The following is an 18820-nucleotide window of genomic DNA, read 5'->3' on the forward strand; positions in this document are numbered from 1 at the left end:
TTTAAGAACCACAGGTTCAAATTTAACATGTAATATCTTGTTTGAAAGGTATTGCAGGTAAGTACATTAGGAACTTTGAATCATTTCAATTGCATGTATACTTTTCAAGTTATTCACAAATAGCTGTTTTAAAAGTGGACACAGTGCAATTTTCACAGTTCCTAGGGGAGGTAAGTTTTTGTTAGTTTTACCAGGTAAGTAAGACACTTACAGGGTTCAGTTCTTGGTCCAAGGTAGCCCACCGTTGGGGGTTCAGAGCAACCCCAAAGTTACCACACCAGCAGCTCAGGGCCGGTCAGGTGCAGAGTTCAAAGCGGTGCCCAAAACGCATAGGCTAGAATGGAGGTAAGGGGGTGCCCCGGTTCCGGTCTGCTTGCAGGTAAGTACCCGCGTCTTCGGAGGGCAGACCAGGGGGGTTTTGTAGGGCACCGGGGGGGACACAAGCCCACACAGAAATTTCACCCTCAGCAGCGCGGGGGCGGCCGGGTGCAGTGTAGAAACAAGCGTCGGGTTTTCAATGTTAGTCTATGAGAAATCAAGGGATCTCTTCAGCGCTGCAGGCAGGCAAGGGGGGGCTTCCTCGGGGAAACCTCCACTTGGGCAAGGGAGAGGGACTCCTGGGGGTCACTTCTGCAGTGAAAGTCCGGTCCTTCAGGTCCTGGGGGCTGCGGGTGCAGGGTCTTTTCCAGGCGTTGGGACTTAGGTTTCAGAGAGTCGCGGTCAGGGGAAGCCTCGGGATTCCCTCTGCAGGCGGCGCTGTGGGGGCTCAGGGGGGACAGGTTTTGGTACTCACAGTCGGAGAGTAGTCCCGGGGTCCTCCCTGAGGTGTTGGTTCTCCACCAGCCGAGTCGGGGTCGCCGGGTGCAGTGTTGCAAGTCTCACGCTTCTTGCGGGGAGTTGCAGGGTTCTTTAAAGCTGCTTCTGGAAACAAAGTTGCAGTCTTTTTGGAGCAGGTCCGCTGTCCTCGGGAGTTTCTTGTCGTCGTCGAAGCAGGGCAGTCCTCAGAGGATTCAGAGGTCGCTGGTCCCTTTGGAAGGCGTCGCTGGAGCAGAGTTCTTTGGAAGGCAGGAGACAGGCCGGTGAGTTTCTGGAGCCAAGGCAGTTGTTGTCTTCTGGTCTTCCTCTGCAGGGGTTTTCAGCTGGGCAGTCCTTCTTCTTGTAGTTGCAGGAATCTAATTTTCTAGGGTTCAGGGTAGCCCTTAAATACTAAATTTAAGGGCGTGTTTAGGTCTGGGGGGTTAGTAGCCAATGGCTACTAGCCCTGAGGGTGGGTACACCCTCTTTGTGCCTCCTCCCAAGGGGAGGGGGTCACAATCCTAACCCTATTGGGGGAATCCTCCATCTGCAAGATGGAGGATTTCTAAACGTTAGAGTCACCTCAGCTCAGGACACCTTAGGGGCTGTCCTGACTGGCCAGTGACTCCTCCTTGTGGCTTTCTTTGTTCCCTCCAGCCTTGCCGCCAAAAGTGGGGGCCGTGGCCGGAGGGGGCGGGCAACTCCACTAAGCTGGAGTGCCCTGCTGGGCTGTGACAAAGGGGTGAGCCTTTGAGGCTCACCGCCAGGTGTCACAGCTCCTGCCTGGGGGAGGTGTTAGCATCTCCACCCAGTGCAGGCTTTGTTACTGGCCTCAGAGTGACAAAGGCACTCTCCCCATGGGGCCAGCAACATGTCTCTAGTGGGGCAGGCTGCTGGAACTAGTCAGCCTACACAGACAGTCGGTTAAGTTTCAGGGGGCACCTCTAAGGTGCCCTCTGGGGTGTATTTTGCAATAAAATGTACACTGGCATCAGTGTGCATTTATTGTGCTGAGAAGTTTGATACCAAACTTCCCAGTTTTCAGTGTAGCCATTATGGTGCTGTGGAGTTCGTGTTTGACAAACTCCCAGACCATATACTCTTATGGCTACCCTGCACTTACAATGTCTAAGGTTTTGTTTAGACACTGTAGGGGTACCATGCTCATGCACTGGTACCCTCACCTATGGTATAGTGCACCCTGCCTTAGGGCTGTAAGGCCTGCTAGAGGGGTGACTGACCTATACTTGCATAGGCAGTGAGAGGCTGGCATGGCACCCTGAGGGGAGTGCCATGTCGACTTACTCGTTTTGTTCTCACTAGCACACACAAGCTGGCAAGCAGTGTGTCTGTGCTGAGTGAGAGGTCTCCAGGGTGGCATAAGTCATGCTGCAGCCCTTAGAGACCTTCCTTGGCATCAGGGCCCTTGGTACTAGAAGTACCAGTTACAAGGGACTTATCTGGATGCCAGGGTCTGCCAATTGTGGATACAAAAGTACAGGTTAGGGAAAGAACACTGGTGCTGGGGCCTGGTTAGCAGGCCTCAGCACACTTTCAATTGTAAACATAGCATCAGCAAAGGCAAAAAGTCAGGGGGCAACCATGCCAAGGAGGCATTTCCTTACAATGGTCATGAGGAGTTGTGGGTGATGATGGGCTAGCTCTGTTGAAGGTGTGGTGGGAGCAGGGGTCGGATTATGCATATGCCAATGCGGTGTCAGAAGCCATCAGAACGGAGTAAAATAAAAAAATAATATACGTTAACGTAACCTCAGAACTGCAAGAGATACCAGTAAGGTGACACTATAAGCTACTGAACTATATAGACAATGGATCTAGAATTACTGTAATGAAACAGAGCAACTGTTTTGAGCTCTTTCAAATTTCTAACAGTCACAAATTCTACCCCACTTTCCTTCCCTAATAACAATATTCCTATGGAACAAGTTACTTACCTTTGGTAATACTCTTTCTGGTAAATACTCTTTCTAACAGCTGGTACCTTAGCTTTTGAATGTTCCCCAGGCATTCGAACGGATCTGGAAACTTTCAAACAGTATTCCTATGCACTGGTAGGTGACCTTGTGTGGCACGGTGCCAAAGTCATTCCAATTCAGAAATGGCGTGGAGAGCCACATATAAGCACCATCCATGCTCGGTGGCATCAGTTGCTTTTTAGGCTGTCTGCACCACCAGACGTATACCCCAACAGCAGATTGGCAGACCAGTGTGCAGGTCTCTAGACCTGGGACCTTTTTAGATGGAAAAGAGTCTAGTCACAACACAGAAGCCAGGATGGTCGGTCAGGAATCTGCAGTTAGAGTACCCACTAAAGCGTTAAAGAACTTAACTACTTGTCCTTTTGTCAGATACTTCTAACAGCAGATTCCTCACCTTTTGAATTGATACCAAACCTCCCAGGCAGTGGGTGTGTAAACTGGCTCAGACAAAAAATTCCTGTAGGATTGAGCGGTCAAAGTGCCCCTCTCTTCTGACCTGGCTATCCAGACAGTAGTGCTTTGTGAATGTATGAATTGATCCCCTGCAGCAGCTTGGCAAATATCCAAAACGGGTACTCCGTGTACCAACACCATGGTAGTGCCCATGACTCTGGTAGAATGAGCCCTCAAGCCTGGGGGCTGCTTCTTAGCAAGTGCATGGCAGATTTTGATGCATAGAATGATGCAGAGAGAAATGATCCTCATCTGCACTGCTCTGCCTTTCTTTTGCTCCAACAAATCCACCAAAGAGCTGATCATACACATGAAGTTCCTTGGTTGAACTGATGTAAAAGCTGAGCTCTCTTTTGTAATCAACCCGATGGAGTTTATCCTTTGCCTGGGTGAAGTGAAGTGAAGTGAAGAATGCTGGGAAGGTGATGTTTTGCTCGAAGTGAAAAGAAATTGCCACTTTCAGGAGAAATTAGTCTCGGGTACTCAACAACAGCTTGTCTGGAAACAAAGTCATGTAAAGCGGGATGACAGAGAAGGCTTGTATCTCACTTACATGACATGCCAGTGTTATGGTGATCAGGAAAACTGTCTTTAGAACAGGATGCCACGATGGACAGCCATGCATGGATTCAGAGGGTGTACATATTAGGATTGTGAGGACTAAGTTCAGGTCCAACTGAGGTATTATGAAAAGTGTCATTGGAAACATTTGCTGCAATCATTTTTTTAAAATGTGTCAAGCAACAGATGATTTAAGAAAAGATGGCTGGTCCGGCAAAAAGAAAAAACAGATAAACAACTGTGCCCAAAGTCCTTGTCTGGCTAAGGACAACACAAAAAGCAACATTTTGGATAGTTTGGATTGTAGTGGGTCAATCTGTTGAATACCACACCAAATCATAAACCTGCTCCAACAGCAGGCATATACTGATTTCGCAGAGGGATGCCTAGCTAGAATGGCATCAATCACTCCAGGAGGGAGGTCGAATGCATTCAGTGTTACTGCTTAATCTCCAAGTATGGAAACAAAGATTGCACAGACCTGGGTGCAGGATCCTGTCTTGCTGCTATATCAGAAGATCCTATCGAAGTGGCAGTCTGATCAGAGGATAAATATTCTGGGTACCATACGCTCCTTGCTCAATCCAGTGCCACTAGGAAGACTGGAGCTCGGTCATTCTTAATCTTCTTTGGAACTCGAGAGGTAGTGGCAGAAATGCATACAGGAGCCCCACTCTAGGCAGAATGCGTCTCTGAGAGACAACTGTCTTGGGAACTCCAACATGCAAAAATGCTGACACTGCGCATTCTCATTGGTGGTGAAAAGACTGAGCCAAGGTATCCATATTTATATAAGATACACTGCATCACCTCTGGTTGTAGCTACATTCATGATCCGCTAGGCACTGCGGATGAGTTTGAACACCCTGGCATTCAAAGATCCTGCCAGGAGGTGTGCCACCAGGAGTATTCCTGGAGATCCAATCACTTCCAGAGACATAATGCCAATTGAAACTGCGTCCATGCCCCAACCTTTTCTGTTTGTTGCAGTACAACATGGTAGTGGGTTCTTCCGAAGTGACTGCTTGCCACCCTGGGAGTCTTCGACACGGTGGCTGTGTGTCTGGAAGGTCACACTAAAGTCATTTTGTGGCTGCAGCAGCTGGATGAGCTGGGGTCTGTGCTGCACACTGCCCTGGATGTCCCTGTTGTCTGAGGGATCCACAGTCTCAAACACAAAATGCCTAGGAAGCCTGTTCAACCAGTGGCACTGGCTGATGTGGATGTGCTGGTGCTGATGCTGGTTAAATTGTCTCAGCAGAGTAGACAGACCTGAGGGAAATGCTTTGGCACTGCTATCCCTGAAAGGGTCAATTCTGGCTTCTTGTCGAATAGGCTGGAGCCATCAAGGGGCATGTCCATTAGGGAGGACTGAACACCTCCTGAAAATCCAACAGACCTCACCCGACGTGTCTTCAGAATGCCACAATGTTACCTGGAGTCCAACATAGACAGTCACTAGTGTCAAGTCTGCATCTTATGGCGAATTTAGCCTGTCTTGACTATGCCTGTGTGAGTGAAGAGTTTATGTCATCAGGAACAGAGGTTAAAACCTGGGTCACAGAACCCAAAAGAGCATGGGAATAGTGGACAAGCAGGCTTAAAGCATTGACTGAGTGAAGATCAAGGCTGGCGGATGCAAACATGCGCTGGCCAAAGGTCTTCTAACTCTTGGACTCATGATCTGATGAAGTATGGGGATCACATTTAGGTTCATCCTAATGGTGGAAGCCTGCACCAGTAAGCTCTCAAGCTGGGTTAAAAAAGCTGGATCACCTGAAGAAGGGTGATGGCCCCTGGCTATTTGCTGATTGACAGGAGGCTCAGAGCATGATTTCGACCATGTTTCCAGTAAGGTGTCCATAAAAGCCACGCTAAAAGGTAGCAGAGGCTCTGTGTGCATTTGATGTGGCTGAAGGACTTCAATCAAAATATTTGTTTTCAACTCCATAGTTCACATACTTATGTCTTCCTCCTCATCACCACATCAAAAGAGGTACTTTCTGCAGTGGCAGGGCCAAGACGACAGACCAATCCAAAGTCTGGCACCATTCCTCTAGCATCTTCTAAGCCCTCGTACGAACTGTCCTCCGTGCACTAAAGCACACATTTTTCACAATCCTCATAGTGGTCGTTATCTGTGCTAGAAATGTTGTGGAGAACATGTGCTCAACCATGAGGAAGGGGCAATGTGTCAGTGTCCAAATTGGTGCTGTAAGGCTGGCACCTGGAGGTGTTGGAAACAAATCTCAGTAGAGTTCAATACAAGTTTGGCTCAGAGTCCAAAAGCACTATCGGCTGTGCATCATTCTCCTGTGTCCATGGCATCTACATCAGTATCTATGCTCAAGGGTCCTGTCTAAGTTGTGGCGCCGGGACCGAAGTCAGCCCCCGGAGCCAACGTGTAACTCACAGCAGGTTAAAAGGGTCCCATTGGTGTTGAGGCCGGGCTGCCAGCGGTGTCTCAATTGGAGAACCCTGAGGTTCCTTGTGTCCCAAAGGTGCGCCAGAGGGGGCTGGTAAGGTGCCAAAAATAAGCAGCAGGGCCCTGTGGAATTCTTCTATCTGCTGTGTAGTCACTGACGGGCCAAGAAGTTCCTGACCTGCCAAGGGTAAGACTTAGGAATTGGTAACAGGACCAGGACCTTCCTTTTGGAGTTCATCAGTCACGACATACAATCTTCCAATGATTGGCGATGTAAGGCTTTGACTCACGGTCCCATATGGACTTTATGTTCATCTGAACGCACTCACTGCAGAGACTGGAGTTGTGTTTCGACCCCAGGCACCAAAGGCATATCTGATGGGTATCCAATGGGAATCTGTCAGTTACTGCACAGTTTAGACCCTGTACTTTTTGGGAATTACATTTCCCTTGCACACCCCTACAAATAAATACGTTTCTGATATAGGTCTTGTCAAAGATGAGGGGTTGCTCTGGATCTGCATCTATTGGTGCAGTAAGAAAGGAAAGGACATCAGCGCACACAAGTAGTGCTTATATGTGGCTCCACACATCACTTCCGCAATGGATCATCATTGGAGCTGAACCGCAAAATACAACCTACTTGCAAGCAGTGGTACTGCTAGAAACTTTCTAGATTCAGTCAGACACCTGGGGAATATTCAAAACCCGAGGAATCTGCAGTCAGAAGTACCCACTGGAACAAAAGACTTAGCAAAAGCAGAAATGATTATTATAACAATCTTCTTGCCGAAATGGTCCCACACTAGCTCTCCTGCTTGGAGGAGGTCAAAAATGTGGCCACAGCAATGCTCTTCAACCTTCCCAAATGAAATTTCTACCACTCCCATCATCACCAACCTGGATGACTGTCTATAAGACAGAGCCTACTACGAGTTTCAAATTCGGGATTTCACGATTTGTCGGTGGCTCAGATCTTATGCACCATATGCAAACACACTCCTGCTCAGAGCCTGAGTTCTGCAATTTGAATCCTTGTATCCCCATATCAACTGGCACAGTTCCAGGTGTATTTGAGCATGGCCGGGTCCCTTTATTGGCATGCTCTCACCGCTCTCCCACAGGCCAATATTACGCTTCCACTTTTTTTTATTTATCATCCCTAAAAACCAACCTTATATCAACTTAGCATTATGAATGAAAAACAACTCCCCCATTATCTAACATGCTGTTACCGTTGAAGACAGATAATGTAAACATGCTAATATTGAAATTTAACATATTATCACTTATGTCACTGTTCATTACATCAACTGTGTTAGTGAAAAAAGCTTTGAATATGTGATATAAGTTTGAAAGACCTAAAATGTATACCTTAGTTGCATGAGTTCCTGCTGATGTACAGTACTTTCTTGCTTCAGCTGTTCCTGTAGACTTAGGTGCACATCTAGCTGCTGCTGAGATGCCTGCAGCTGGGCTCTTAGCTGTGCAATATCTCCTGTCTCCTCTCCGATGCGCAGGTACTGTTGTTGCAGATTTTTCAACTCCTTTAACTTCAATGAAAGAAAAAGACAGGCAGAGTCAAAGGTATGGGTCAAATGCACAAGAGATGCTTGGAAAACAAAACAAGAAGAGCAGAACAAAAATATGTCTCCAATGGTCTGCATAATTGCCAACAGCAATCTAATACCTTAGAAGATACACCAAATAAAGCCAACCACTTCAGCGTCAGATTTCATTGAAAGCAGACACACCCAACTTTTCACAGCAAGGTCGGGAATCGAATGGACCTTGTGGGAGCAGTGCAATGCTTAACAATGTGGGGACCAACATTATTTTGACTATATATAATGTGTTGCCATAGGCCTTTGAACTTAAGCTCCACACGAACAAACATTCAGCCACTGAGCATGTGGGCCCTACATGTCATTAAAGTTACAGGTTTTAACTCAGAACTGTTGGATGATTTGGGATTAACACACACACACTTATCAGCAAGGTATTATGCAACTGGTATTCTGGTATCATGCTCATGGAAACTTATATGCACCCTATGAACTCCAGTGGGATCCCCACAGCCATTCTGGGTAACCTTAAAAGAGATTTCCTTTCTAGGGTGCAGACAATACGAGGCGAGGTCTATCTAGTAGAAAAAAGATATATGTCTGTTTGTGGGTAGACAGCACCACTGATTTTGCACACATTTATATTCCAATCACAAATCATTCCCACCAAAAAATGAACAACCTTTGTAGCATTGATAAGAACTTGCTCAAACAACATATTATTTTATCCTGGAAAAAGACACAGATGATACCATTCTAAAATTGGTGCCTAGATGAAGAGGGTAAACAAGGTCTTGCAAGCTGCACTTAAATATGAACAAAGTAAGGATTTAAAATAATACTTGAAAGCAAAGATTAAAGTTTCAAATAACTTCTTAATTCTCTTCAACGTTTCTTTCAAAATATCTATATAGAATTTCATAAGGGATGCTCTTACCAACCCTGAAGGAATCTGAAAACCTTGCCCTATACATAAGTTGGAGAAGCAGTCTATAACATACAACAAGGAACAAAAACATATAGGAATTCTTTATTTATGTAGTCACAAGTATATGTTCCATATCCCTCTCTTACGTTTTGCTAACTAATTTAAATCTTCAGTTGCTGATGAACAGGTCACATAGCATTGTTCAAGCCAACTGTAAGAAATGCACCAACTTAATTATTCTGTATATAACAGGTGATCAACGGAATAAAGTAACAGACATATCTGTAATACATTCCGATCTTACAAAGGAATTATATTAAAATTTTAAAAATAAAGCACAAGCTATCTCTAAATAGCTAACCAAAATGTATCCCACAACAAACAGAACCAAGCAAGATCTTGAGTAAGGTGAGGAGTCTCAGGATCTGTTTAGAAGCAGAACATTTCAACAGACAACTATAGTTGGTCCCAGGCCTTCATGAGTGGGTCTAGTACCAAGTTCAATACTTCAAGCAAGAGAGTCCTGTTTTGTCTGCAAGCGCCTTTTGTTTAAATATAAAGTTTAACAGAACAGGAATGTTTTGTCTCCAAATAGGCCTATGCTTTGGTATCTCAGGGAATGTTATTCTAAATGTTATGAATGAAGATGAAGATGCCCTGGACATAACATTGAGAACTTCAGAGAGAGGTACGAAGTCAGTACTAAGGAATTAGAAAAGGACCATAGCAGGAGGAACTAAGCTTTAGGCACCTCAAACAAGGTGACAGGAACAGCATTATTAAAGCCTGCAGGGGTAACTCACAGCAGTGACGTATTTTCAGTCGCAATTTCAAAATCATTGATGGAGCTTCCAAAAGCAATAAGTGAGGCTGTCACCTTCAGTAAGTTAGATGTAGGGACCCTTGAACCATAAAAGATTGGAATATGATTAAAAAAACAGATGACTTACCAGGCGGTCTCTGTCATTTTGCAGAGAAGATAGTGCATTCTTCATGCTCTGAACTTGAGCAGGACTAGCCCCTGCCGCACTCTGCTGGTTCCCCTCCTCCACTTTTCTCTGTCTGTCCAGCTCATTGAGCAGCCGGTCTCTTTCATCCTGTAGGCTCCCCATAGCCTTGGAGAATGACTTGAGCTGAGTGGAGTAGCTATCTAGCTCTGAGGACAGGCGAGCAACCTCTTCATCTTTAGATATCAGTTGCTGCTTGAGCTGCTCAACTTGAGATAGCAGATCATGTTCAATAGTGTTGCTCTTTAAGGAGGTCAGCTCAAAAGACAAAGAGTCCCTCTCCATTAACAGCAAGCCTTGCTCGCCTCTGAGCTTAGTCAGTTCTTTCTGGAGGTCTTGAACTAGAACCTCTTGAATCTCTAGATCAGATGAGTATTTCTTTTTCATATCTTCAAGTTGCTCCTCAGCCTCATCACGACTATCCTGGAGAGAGCTCATGGACTTTCCAAAAGCCACAGCTTGTGCTTTAAGATCCTCATTCTCCTCGAACACAGAAAGATACCTTTGCTCCATCTCCATCAGATCTTTAGCCAGCTCTGCCACCCGTACCTCTGCAGTTTCTGTCTCATTTCTCATTATACCAGCCTCATGCTGTAGACTCTTAAGCTCTTTTTCATGCTTATCCTCCATTTGTGCAATGTTTTTTTCAGCTCCACTCTCACTACGGAGTATATTGTCCTCTAGTTCCTTTATCCTGTCCTGAAGGACAAGGAGTTTTGCGCTCAGCCCTTCCAAATCTCTATCTTTATTCTGCAGTTCCACCTCAAGCTCAAAAAGTGGGCCACCACCTTTCAGAGCAGCAAGCTCACTATTTAACTGAGAAACACACAAAGTCAATGTCTCAGCCTCACTTGCTACTTTTTGCTTTTGCTCTTGCACATCATTTACAACCTGGTTTAGCTGCTCCGTCTTTATAACGGAGTCTCTTAGCTGCCTTTCTAAGATGCTCTTTTCCTCTTCGAGGCAGTGGATTTGCTCCAGCTGAGCTTTGACGAGTTGTTTCTGTTGAGAGTCCTTCAGGGTGATCACCTGATTAAGGTCCTCCCTATATCTCACTAACTGAGCAGCAATTTTGGCATTTTCAGAGTTTAGGTCATCCATCCCACTGTATAGGCCTCGGATTTCCTCTTTGAGCTCATTGTTTTCACGAGCAGCCTCTTGGATGAGTTGGTCCTTATCAAAGATTGCAGCAAGATGTCGCCCTTCCAATTGCTTGTACTCTTCCAGAACCCGGTCCCGGTCATCCTGCAAGGAAGACATGGACTTGGTGAAGGAATCGAGACGGGCCTTGTGCTCCCTGCCTTGATCCTTGATGGTCTTCATCTTTTCAGCAAGAGCCCCCAGCCTCTTCTCTAGTTTAATTTTCTCAGTTTCCAGGTTCTCTTTTTCTTCTGCTGCCACAATAAGTTTACCCTTTAGCCCCTTCACTTCAGTGCTGTGCTGCTCTACTAACTCTGTGGTAGCTGCCAAAACAGCCTCTTCCTTGGCAGCAAGAAGTCCAATAATACTCTGTTCCTTTGATTCAATCTCTGCATGGAGCTTGTTGGTCAGCTCTTTGGAGGCTTGCAGGTCTGCTTGAAGCTGCTCACAACTAAACTTATAATTCTGGATTTCAGATTCCAGTTTTTTGACCACAGCTTCAAGTTCCTCTTTTATAGAGTCACATTCTCTGAATGAATTATCAAGTGTGGTCAATTGCCCTTTTACCATCTTTACTTCTTCATCCAACTTAGATAGCTCATGCTGGCAATCCTTATGAAGCTTCTGAGAACCCTCTAACTGTGTCACTAGTTCTTTCTTTTCTAACTGTAGACTTTCCAATTCTGATCTATGATTTTCTTCTTTAATCTGAAGTCTAGATTCCCAACTTTGCAAGTCGTGCTCTGATCTAAAAAAACAAGAGCAAAACCAAGATTTAATGATAAGTATCTGTGACTACTGAGGTTAGGTTAGTGCTTAACAGAATGCACAATTATTTCATACTAAAATGTGAACTGAATATCCTGAAATATAAATAACAAACTGGAATTAACCACATCAACAGATGAACAAATAATGCAATTTTGTTAAACAAAATCTGAAAAAAGACTCAAAATGGGAAAAAAAACACTGAAAATGTACATTCAAAGCATGAAACTTCTACAATGTTAATGACAGAAATCCTTTCCATGCCCCCACAACATTTCATAAAATTCTCTATCTACAAAAATGTGGAGATAAGTGCATTTTATCAGACATGTAAACAGCTGGTACGCAGCCAGCTACCTGGAAAATCGCAGCCAGCTACCTGGACAATCAGTGGGACAAAAGAGAGGGGGGAAAAGAATTAAGAAGGACTTTGGCGGACAAGGGATTGACTGCTGTTCCCCTTACAGCAAAAATGACAGCCTCAAGTACCTCATCAAAGAAGCTCCTATAAAACTGGCCTTGTACTGGTACTACATCCCCTAAAGATTGCAAGCTTGGGACACCACCAAATCTAGAACAAAGTCCTGGCACACAGGCAGTGCTGTACAGGGTTGGGGAAACAATAGGGATGGAGAAGACTTCTATGGCAGTGGAGCAAAGGGGGGAAGATTTTGAGAAAAGATTGAGCCTATATCTGGCCTTCTCGGCCACAACATTAAAAAAATATATTTGCCCTAGTAACAAATTACTGCCACTAATTACACTGAATAAGGAGCAGCAGCAATCACAGGGCCAACTGGGGGGCGTGGCCAAGGTGACGGAGAAAGCAGACATGTAAAGCGCTGCTCAGCCGTGGCCTGTTCACCAGACATGATAATCCTGAGCAGGGCAGCGACAGAATGGTACGAAGCAGCCCCAGAAATGTCCCCCGTTGATGGGAGTTTGATAGGGGAGGTTTGGCGGTGCTAGGATTACTGACGGTGTGAATGCAGGGGCTGCGACCTGTGGAGTGGTGTGGCCGGGCCTGCACGGAAGTGAGAGCACAGGGGCCCCAGGTGATGATGTGAGTTGGGACTGGGGGTGCCCGGTTGGCCACCCCCAACTGGTTTCCTCCTACCGAGGGGATCAGATTGGCAGAGACAAAGCATCGGCCGGCAGACGTACCCGGTGCAGTGGAGGACCTGCTGAGGACGACTGGCGGACCAGAGTTGAGCTCGGAGGATAGCGAAGCGGGGGACGTCCAGCAGCTTCCTGAGGGCTGAGTGACGGTAGGCCCCCCCAGCTGCCTCCTCCCCTCCTTACAGACAGCCGACCAGCAGTGGAGCCTGGGAGAAGGGGTGGACGGCGATTAAATGCTGGCATACCGGGCAGAGATGGAGCAGAGGGCCCGGGTGCGGGGCGGCCCAGTGAAAGGTATGGAGGAGCTGGGTGCGCAGCAGAGCTCTTGGGGCTTGGCAGACTCACCCCCCTCGCTCATAGAAGAAGATCAGTGATTCCCCAGCCGACCGGGGGACTACCTGCTCCCCCCCACCCCCCCAATGGCACTGGAGGCCCGAGGTATTGGACGAGACCTGGAGGTACCAGAGCGAAGCCCGGCTAGGACAATGGTGCCCTTCCACGTGTAATCCAGCCTGTGAGATTGGGTCCTTTGAGTAATGACGGACCAACACGACCTACGTTTGCCATGTACACACCACATAATGGGCAAAGTACTCATAGAACAGGAAAAGATTCAGTTCTTGATAGTACAAAAAACAAAGCAGCTGGAAGCAGTGTTTCCCCCTATGGGATCCCAAGATGAACAGAATTCTCACTATTCGCTGGCCATTTGGAATGGTTCCCTCAGTAGAAGACTGTGCTACTTACGTCACAGTCTTTGCCACAATTTACCCAACCACACATGGTACCCCAACACTTGCCAACTTGTCAGAAAAGTTCAAACAAATTCAGAATTAACATGGGGCAGCCCAAGTCCTGGACTTTGGGATGAAAGTGATGTGTAACTTCGACACAGTCTCTTTAATAATATTAAGTAAGATTAAACGAGAAGCAGCAGCACTGGATATATGCCAACACCTCCGGGAGGTTCCTCAACAGAACCAGGAGTGTGAGCTGCCAAAGACTATCTCTGGAACTTATACCACTATAGGACGGGATAGTCTAGGGGCCAGACCAATTAAACTACAAATTCAGAGTACCACCCCTAAGGAAGGTACTAAACAACCAGAATAGGGAAAAACAAAACAAAGACAAAAGAAGTCATAGAGCCGTTTCTCCACATCCAGAGGCTTCTGAGAGGAGCTATTATCTCTGAAATAGAGAACCCGATATCTATAAATTGATAGATACACCTCCATCTCTCATTCCTTTCAAGACAAGCCGGATAAACGGAGAGAGAGAGCGGGTTAGTCTAAATACCTCGCACTGACTACACAAAGCCGAAGAAGGACTCAGAGCGTTCCTCAGAAGCTTACGCTAAAAAGGATGATAAATCAACCCAGCAAAAGCCCCAATTTAAAAAGAAAAAGGTGGCAGCACTTTCCATTAAACATGCCAGCAATATTGAGAACACTGCTGAATAACAGGACGTGGGCAGAGAATCTGTTGGACAGCACAGCAGAAATTACAATTTGTCGCCAGAGTCTTACAGATCATGTGGATATGACAGTAACTACTGACTTTCTCGTCATAGAGACTGCGGGCAGGCACATCTCCCCACCCACAGGGTTTATGAGTTAAACATCCAAATTGAAGGGGACATAGAGCGCACTACTGAAGTTATCTTCCTGAAAGCACTTAATTGTGATATTTTATATAGGCATGAAAAGACTGGCCACCTGATTTTGTCCGCAAGCTCCCACATGGGGAAGATGTCATCTTGCCTTCTTTCTCGGTCCTAGTTCCAGACATGGTAAAAGAAACCTATGTAGCTGATTGGGCTTTCGTGCACGCTCCAGCGCTGTACTGCGACCACGTGAGATGGGATAAGGAATCTCCCAACCATGTAATACCACTTAAATCCACACCACACCCTCAACCACAACATCCTATTAAGCATTAGGCTAACGTTCCTGTGAGAGAAATTCTCGCACAATTTGAGTAGCAGGGATTAATTGAACCCTGTGTCTCTGCATTGAATAACCCATTTTTCCCTGTTGCAAAACTAGACCATTCATATAGAATAGTCTTAGATTACAGACATTTAAACAGTCACACACACATTCGCAATTCAAAATGCACACAGCACGCATTAACATTATAGTGTGTAAAAAATACAAAACAACCTTGGATATTTCCAATGGTTTCTTCTGCCAAAAACTAGCGCCTCAAAGTCAGGATCTTAGTGCCTTCTGCGCATTAGGCTCACAGCTGAACTTTTTATCATTTGCCTCTGGGGTATAAAAACATCCCAGGGTTGTTTTCAGCCGTGTAACATCAATATTACACAATTTGACCACAAGGCGTTTTCTTATGTGGATATTTATTGCACAGATGCCAACCTTAACATTCATCTTGCCAGGGATGATTGGATCGTTCTTGAATTCGCTGCCCAGGGATATAAATTCAATTAAAAAAAAACAGAAATTGCTTTTCTAAGTGTCCTATTTCTGGGATACAAGTTATCAGATGAAAAGCCTGGCCTGCAGTTTCTAGAGAAATGGATGCAACTTAAACCACAAAATACCATCAAGAAATTACAGTCACTGCTCCCAGCTGTCTGTGGTAATGTTTAACCAATTGTGGAACTTTTGCAGTCTTCCCCCCCACAGGGGAGGTGTGAATTGGAAACGAATGCACAAGTCACTGTTTAATTTGTTGTCAGGCTTGTTTCGGTGTTTGATACTTTTCCCTGTCTCTGGGGTACTGGCCTCTATAAGTGCTATTGAAACCACCATGTTGGTATTGAGGTCGGTAGGCCGGCTTTGACGAGGACAGCAGTTTGGGCTCTAAATCCACCTCTAAACTGGGGTTTACGAAAGGATCCCCTGTATTGTGTGGTATACAGTGCACCCATGGCTTTTGTGATGTCTGAATCCTCTCTCATCTTTTCAATAGCAGTGACAACTTCTGGGCCGAAAAGCTGTTTTTGGTTGAATGGCATATTCAACACTGCCTGTTGGATTTCAGGTTTGAATCCTGAAGACCTAAGCCATGCATGTCTCCTTATGGTTACAGCAGTGTTGATGGTTCTGGCTGCTATATCTGCAGAGTCTAGGGCTGACCTAATCGGATTGTTAGTGATGGCTTGCCCTTCCTCTACTATCTGTTGTGCCCATTTTTGCTGTTCTTTGGGGAGTTGCTGGATTATATATTTTATCTCGTCCCAGTGGGCCCTGTCATATCTAGCCAACAATGCTTGAGAGTTGGCTATTTTCCACTGGTTGGCTGCCTGAGATGCCACCCTTTTCCCTGCAGCATCAAACTTCCTACTCTCTTTGTCTGGTGGGGTTGCATCACCTGACGACTGTGAACTTGCTCTCTTCCTGGCAGCGCTTATAACTACTGACTCTGGAGGTAGTTGTTGGGTAATATAGACAGGATCGGAAGGAGGTGGCTTATATTTTTTCTCCACTCTAGGAGTAATTATTCTTGCCTTTACTGGCTCTTTAAATATCTGGTCAGCATGTTTTAGCGTGCCAGGGAGCATAGGAAGCAACTAATATGTTGCATGCGTGGAGGAGAGGGTATTAAATAAGAAATCATCCTCTAATGGATCGGTATGCATGGTGACATTGTGATATGTTGCTGCCCTAGCTATCACTTGAGTGTATCTTGTACTATCCTATGGTGGTGAAGGCTTAGAGGATAGCAATCTGGGTTATTGTCTGGAATGGGGTCTGGATCAGAAAGATCCCATGGATCCACATTGTCCTGCTGCAAATCAAATGAGTGCGATGGTGACTGCATCAGTGTAGGACTGGTAGGAGGAGAGATATGTAGATGAGGAGACTGAGGAGGAGAAAACTGAGGAGCTGGAGGTCTCCCCTTTGTTTTTGGCACTTTAGCTGGAGGCTGTGTAGTGTTCAATTCCTCCTGAAAGGCTAATTTCCTCTTTGGTTTTGGATGAGGTGTTGTTAAAATTCTGCCAGTTTCTTTATGGATATGAATCCTGGCTTGCCTTTCATCCATTGCTTCTATTTGTGCGTCCTCCTCAGTAGTTTTGTGGCTTTCTTTAAGTGCTTGTGAAAGTCCATGCTCCTCAGTATAAATAGTTTCGGAGACGGAGCTTCGGCTCTAGTCCGATGGCTTCGGAGGGGTGGCCTTTTTCGGTGGCGAGCTGGTGGGTTGGTCACCAAGCGTTTTCTTTCTAATCGAGCCATGGCCTTCCAGAAGTGGCGTTCCCAAGGCCTTATGTTTGGGCTTAGAAGACAGAGGGGCAGGCGTACTCACGTGCTGTCCTGCCGTGACCAGTTTGTCCTCCTCGGAATCCTAGTCGGAGTCGGATCCTCGAACGGAGACTGCATGATTTCTTCCTTTTCGATGTTGAGATGTTCAGTGCACTTTGATGCCATCTCGAGTCTCCATGCTCTTCTGTCTCGGAGCATCTTTTTCAACCAGAAGGATCTGCAGGCCTCGCAATTTTCTTCCCGAATGTCGGGGAAAGGCAGAGATTGCAGACGAGGTGTTGGTCCGTATAAGGGAATTTAGCGTGGCACCAAGGACAGAATCGGAATGCAGTCCGATCCATGAGGCATCCACGCGGTCTGCCCGACAAGGCCCGAGTTGGGCACGTGCACCCCGAAGGGTGAGTAAAGATGTTTGTTTCAATGGTACGGAAGTGTGGATCGAAGGTGTAACGTGATCGAAAACAATAACGACGAGTAATGAAGAGTTTTAAGCTTTCCCGAATCGAACTATTGGAGCAAAAGGAAACGCGTCCAAACCTGATGGCGGAAAGAAAACAATCTAACATGGAGTCGATGCCCATGCGCAATGGAGCCGAAAAGGAGGAGTCACTCGATCCTGTGACTCAAACACTTCTTTGAAGAAAAACAACTTGTAAAACTCCGAGCCCAACACTAGATGACAGACGTATGCATAGCATGTGTATATGTAGCTACACATGCCATCGAACATATATATATGGAAAATGTCACTTACCCAGTGTACATCTGTCCCTGGCATGTTCCGCTGCAGATTCACATGCTGTGCATATCCCGCCATCTAGTGTTGGGCTCGGAGTGTTACAAGTTGTTTTTCTTTGAAGAAGTCTTTTAGAGTCACAGGACCGAGTGACTCCTCCCTTTCGGCTCCATTGCGCATGGGCATCGACTCTATCTTGGATTGTTTTCCCGCAGAGGGTGAGGTAGGAGTGGTAGAATGAGAATAGTAAAGATGTCCATGCAATGGAATAGATATGTATGTACATATTTGAGGTAAAGGAATGTTTATTTACATATAAACACTTTTTAATTGCAACTTAAACGGGTACAGGCTCCCGGGGAGATGGGAGGGCGCATGTGAATCTGCAGCGGAACATGCCACGAACAGATGTACACTGGGTAAGTGACATTTTCCATTTGGTGGCATGTGTAGCTGCAGATACACATGCTGTGCATAGACTACAAAGCAGTAATCCTCCCAAAAGCGGTGGTCAGCCTGTATAAGTAGAAGTTGTTTGAAATAATGTTCTTAGTACAGCCTGACCTAGTGTGGCTTGTTGTGTTGCTTACACATCTACACAGTAGTGTTTGGTAAAAGTGTGAGGTGTGGACCAAGTGGCAGCTTTACATATATCAGCCACTGGGATGTTTCCTAAGAATGCCATAGACGCGCCTTTCTTTTTTGTAGAATGTGCTCTAGGTGTGATCAAAAGTTGTCTTTTTGCCTTAATGTAACATGTTTGCCTGCATCTAACAATCCATCTTGCTAATCCTTGCTTAGAGATAGGAGTGCCTTTATGTGGTTGCTGAAACGCAATGAAAAGTTGTTTTGTTTTCCTAAAATCTTTAGTTCTATCTATATAGTACACAAGAGCTCTTTTGAGATCAAGAGTATGACGGGCTCTTTCTGCAACTGAGTCTGGCAGTGGAAAGAAGAATGGCAATTCCACTGTTTGGTTGATGTGAAAAGGAGATACTGCTTTTGGTAGAAATCTAGGATTTGTCCTAGGTACAACTTTATGTTTGTGTACTTGGAAAAAAGGTTCTTCAAAAGTGAATGTTTGTATTTCACCA

General features: G+C 45.7%; 1 protein-coding gene across 6 annotated transcripts in view; it reads right to left on the reverse strand.

Moving 5' to 3' along the window:
* LOC138288169 (golgin subfamily B member 1-like) overlaps positions 1 to 18820 on the reverse strand; it is a 379608-nt gene that overhangs the window by 205891 nt on the left and 154897 nt on the right. For all 6 annotated transcript variants that reach the window (XM_069229484.1, XM_069229482.1, XM_069229483.1 and 3 more), the window contains 2 exons: positions 9678 to 11622; positions 7609 to 7787 (listed from right to left, as the gene is read on the reverse strand). In XM_069229484.1, the coding sequence (XP_069085585.1) occupies positions 7609 to 7787; positions 9678 to 11622 (2124 nt within the window). The remainder of the gene's footprint in view (positions 1 to 7608; positions 7788 to 9677; positions 11623 to 18820) is intronic.

The sequence above is a fragment of the Pleurodeles waltl genome, chromosome 4_1 (genome assembly GCF_031143425.1).
Source record: "Pleurodeles waltl isolate 20211129_DDA chromosome 4_1, aPleWal1.hap1.20221129, whole genome shotgun sequence".
NCBI lineage: Eukaryota > Metazoa > Chordata > Amphibia > Caudata > Salamandridae > Pleurodeles > Pleurodeles waltl.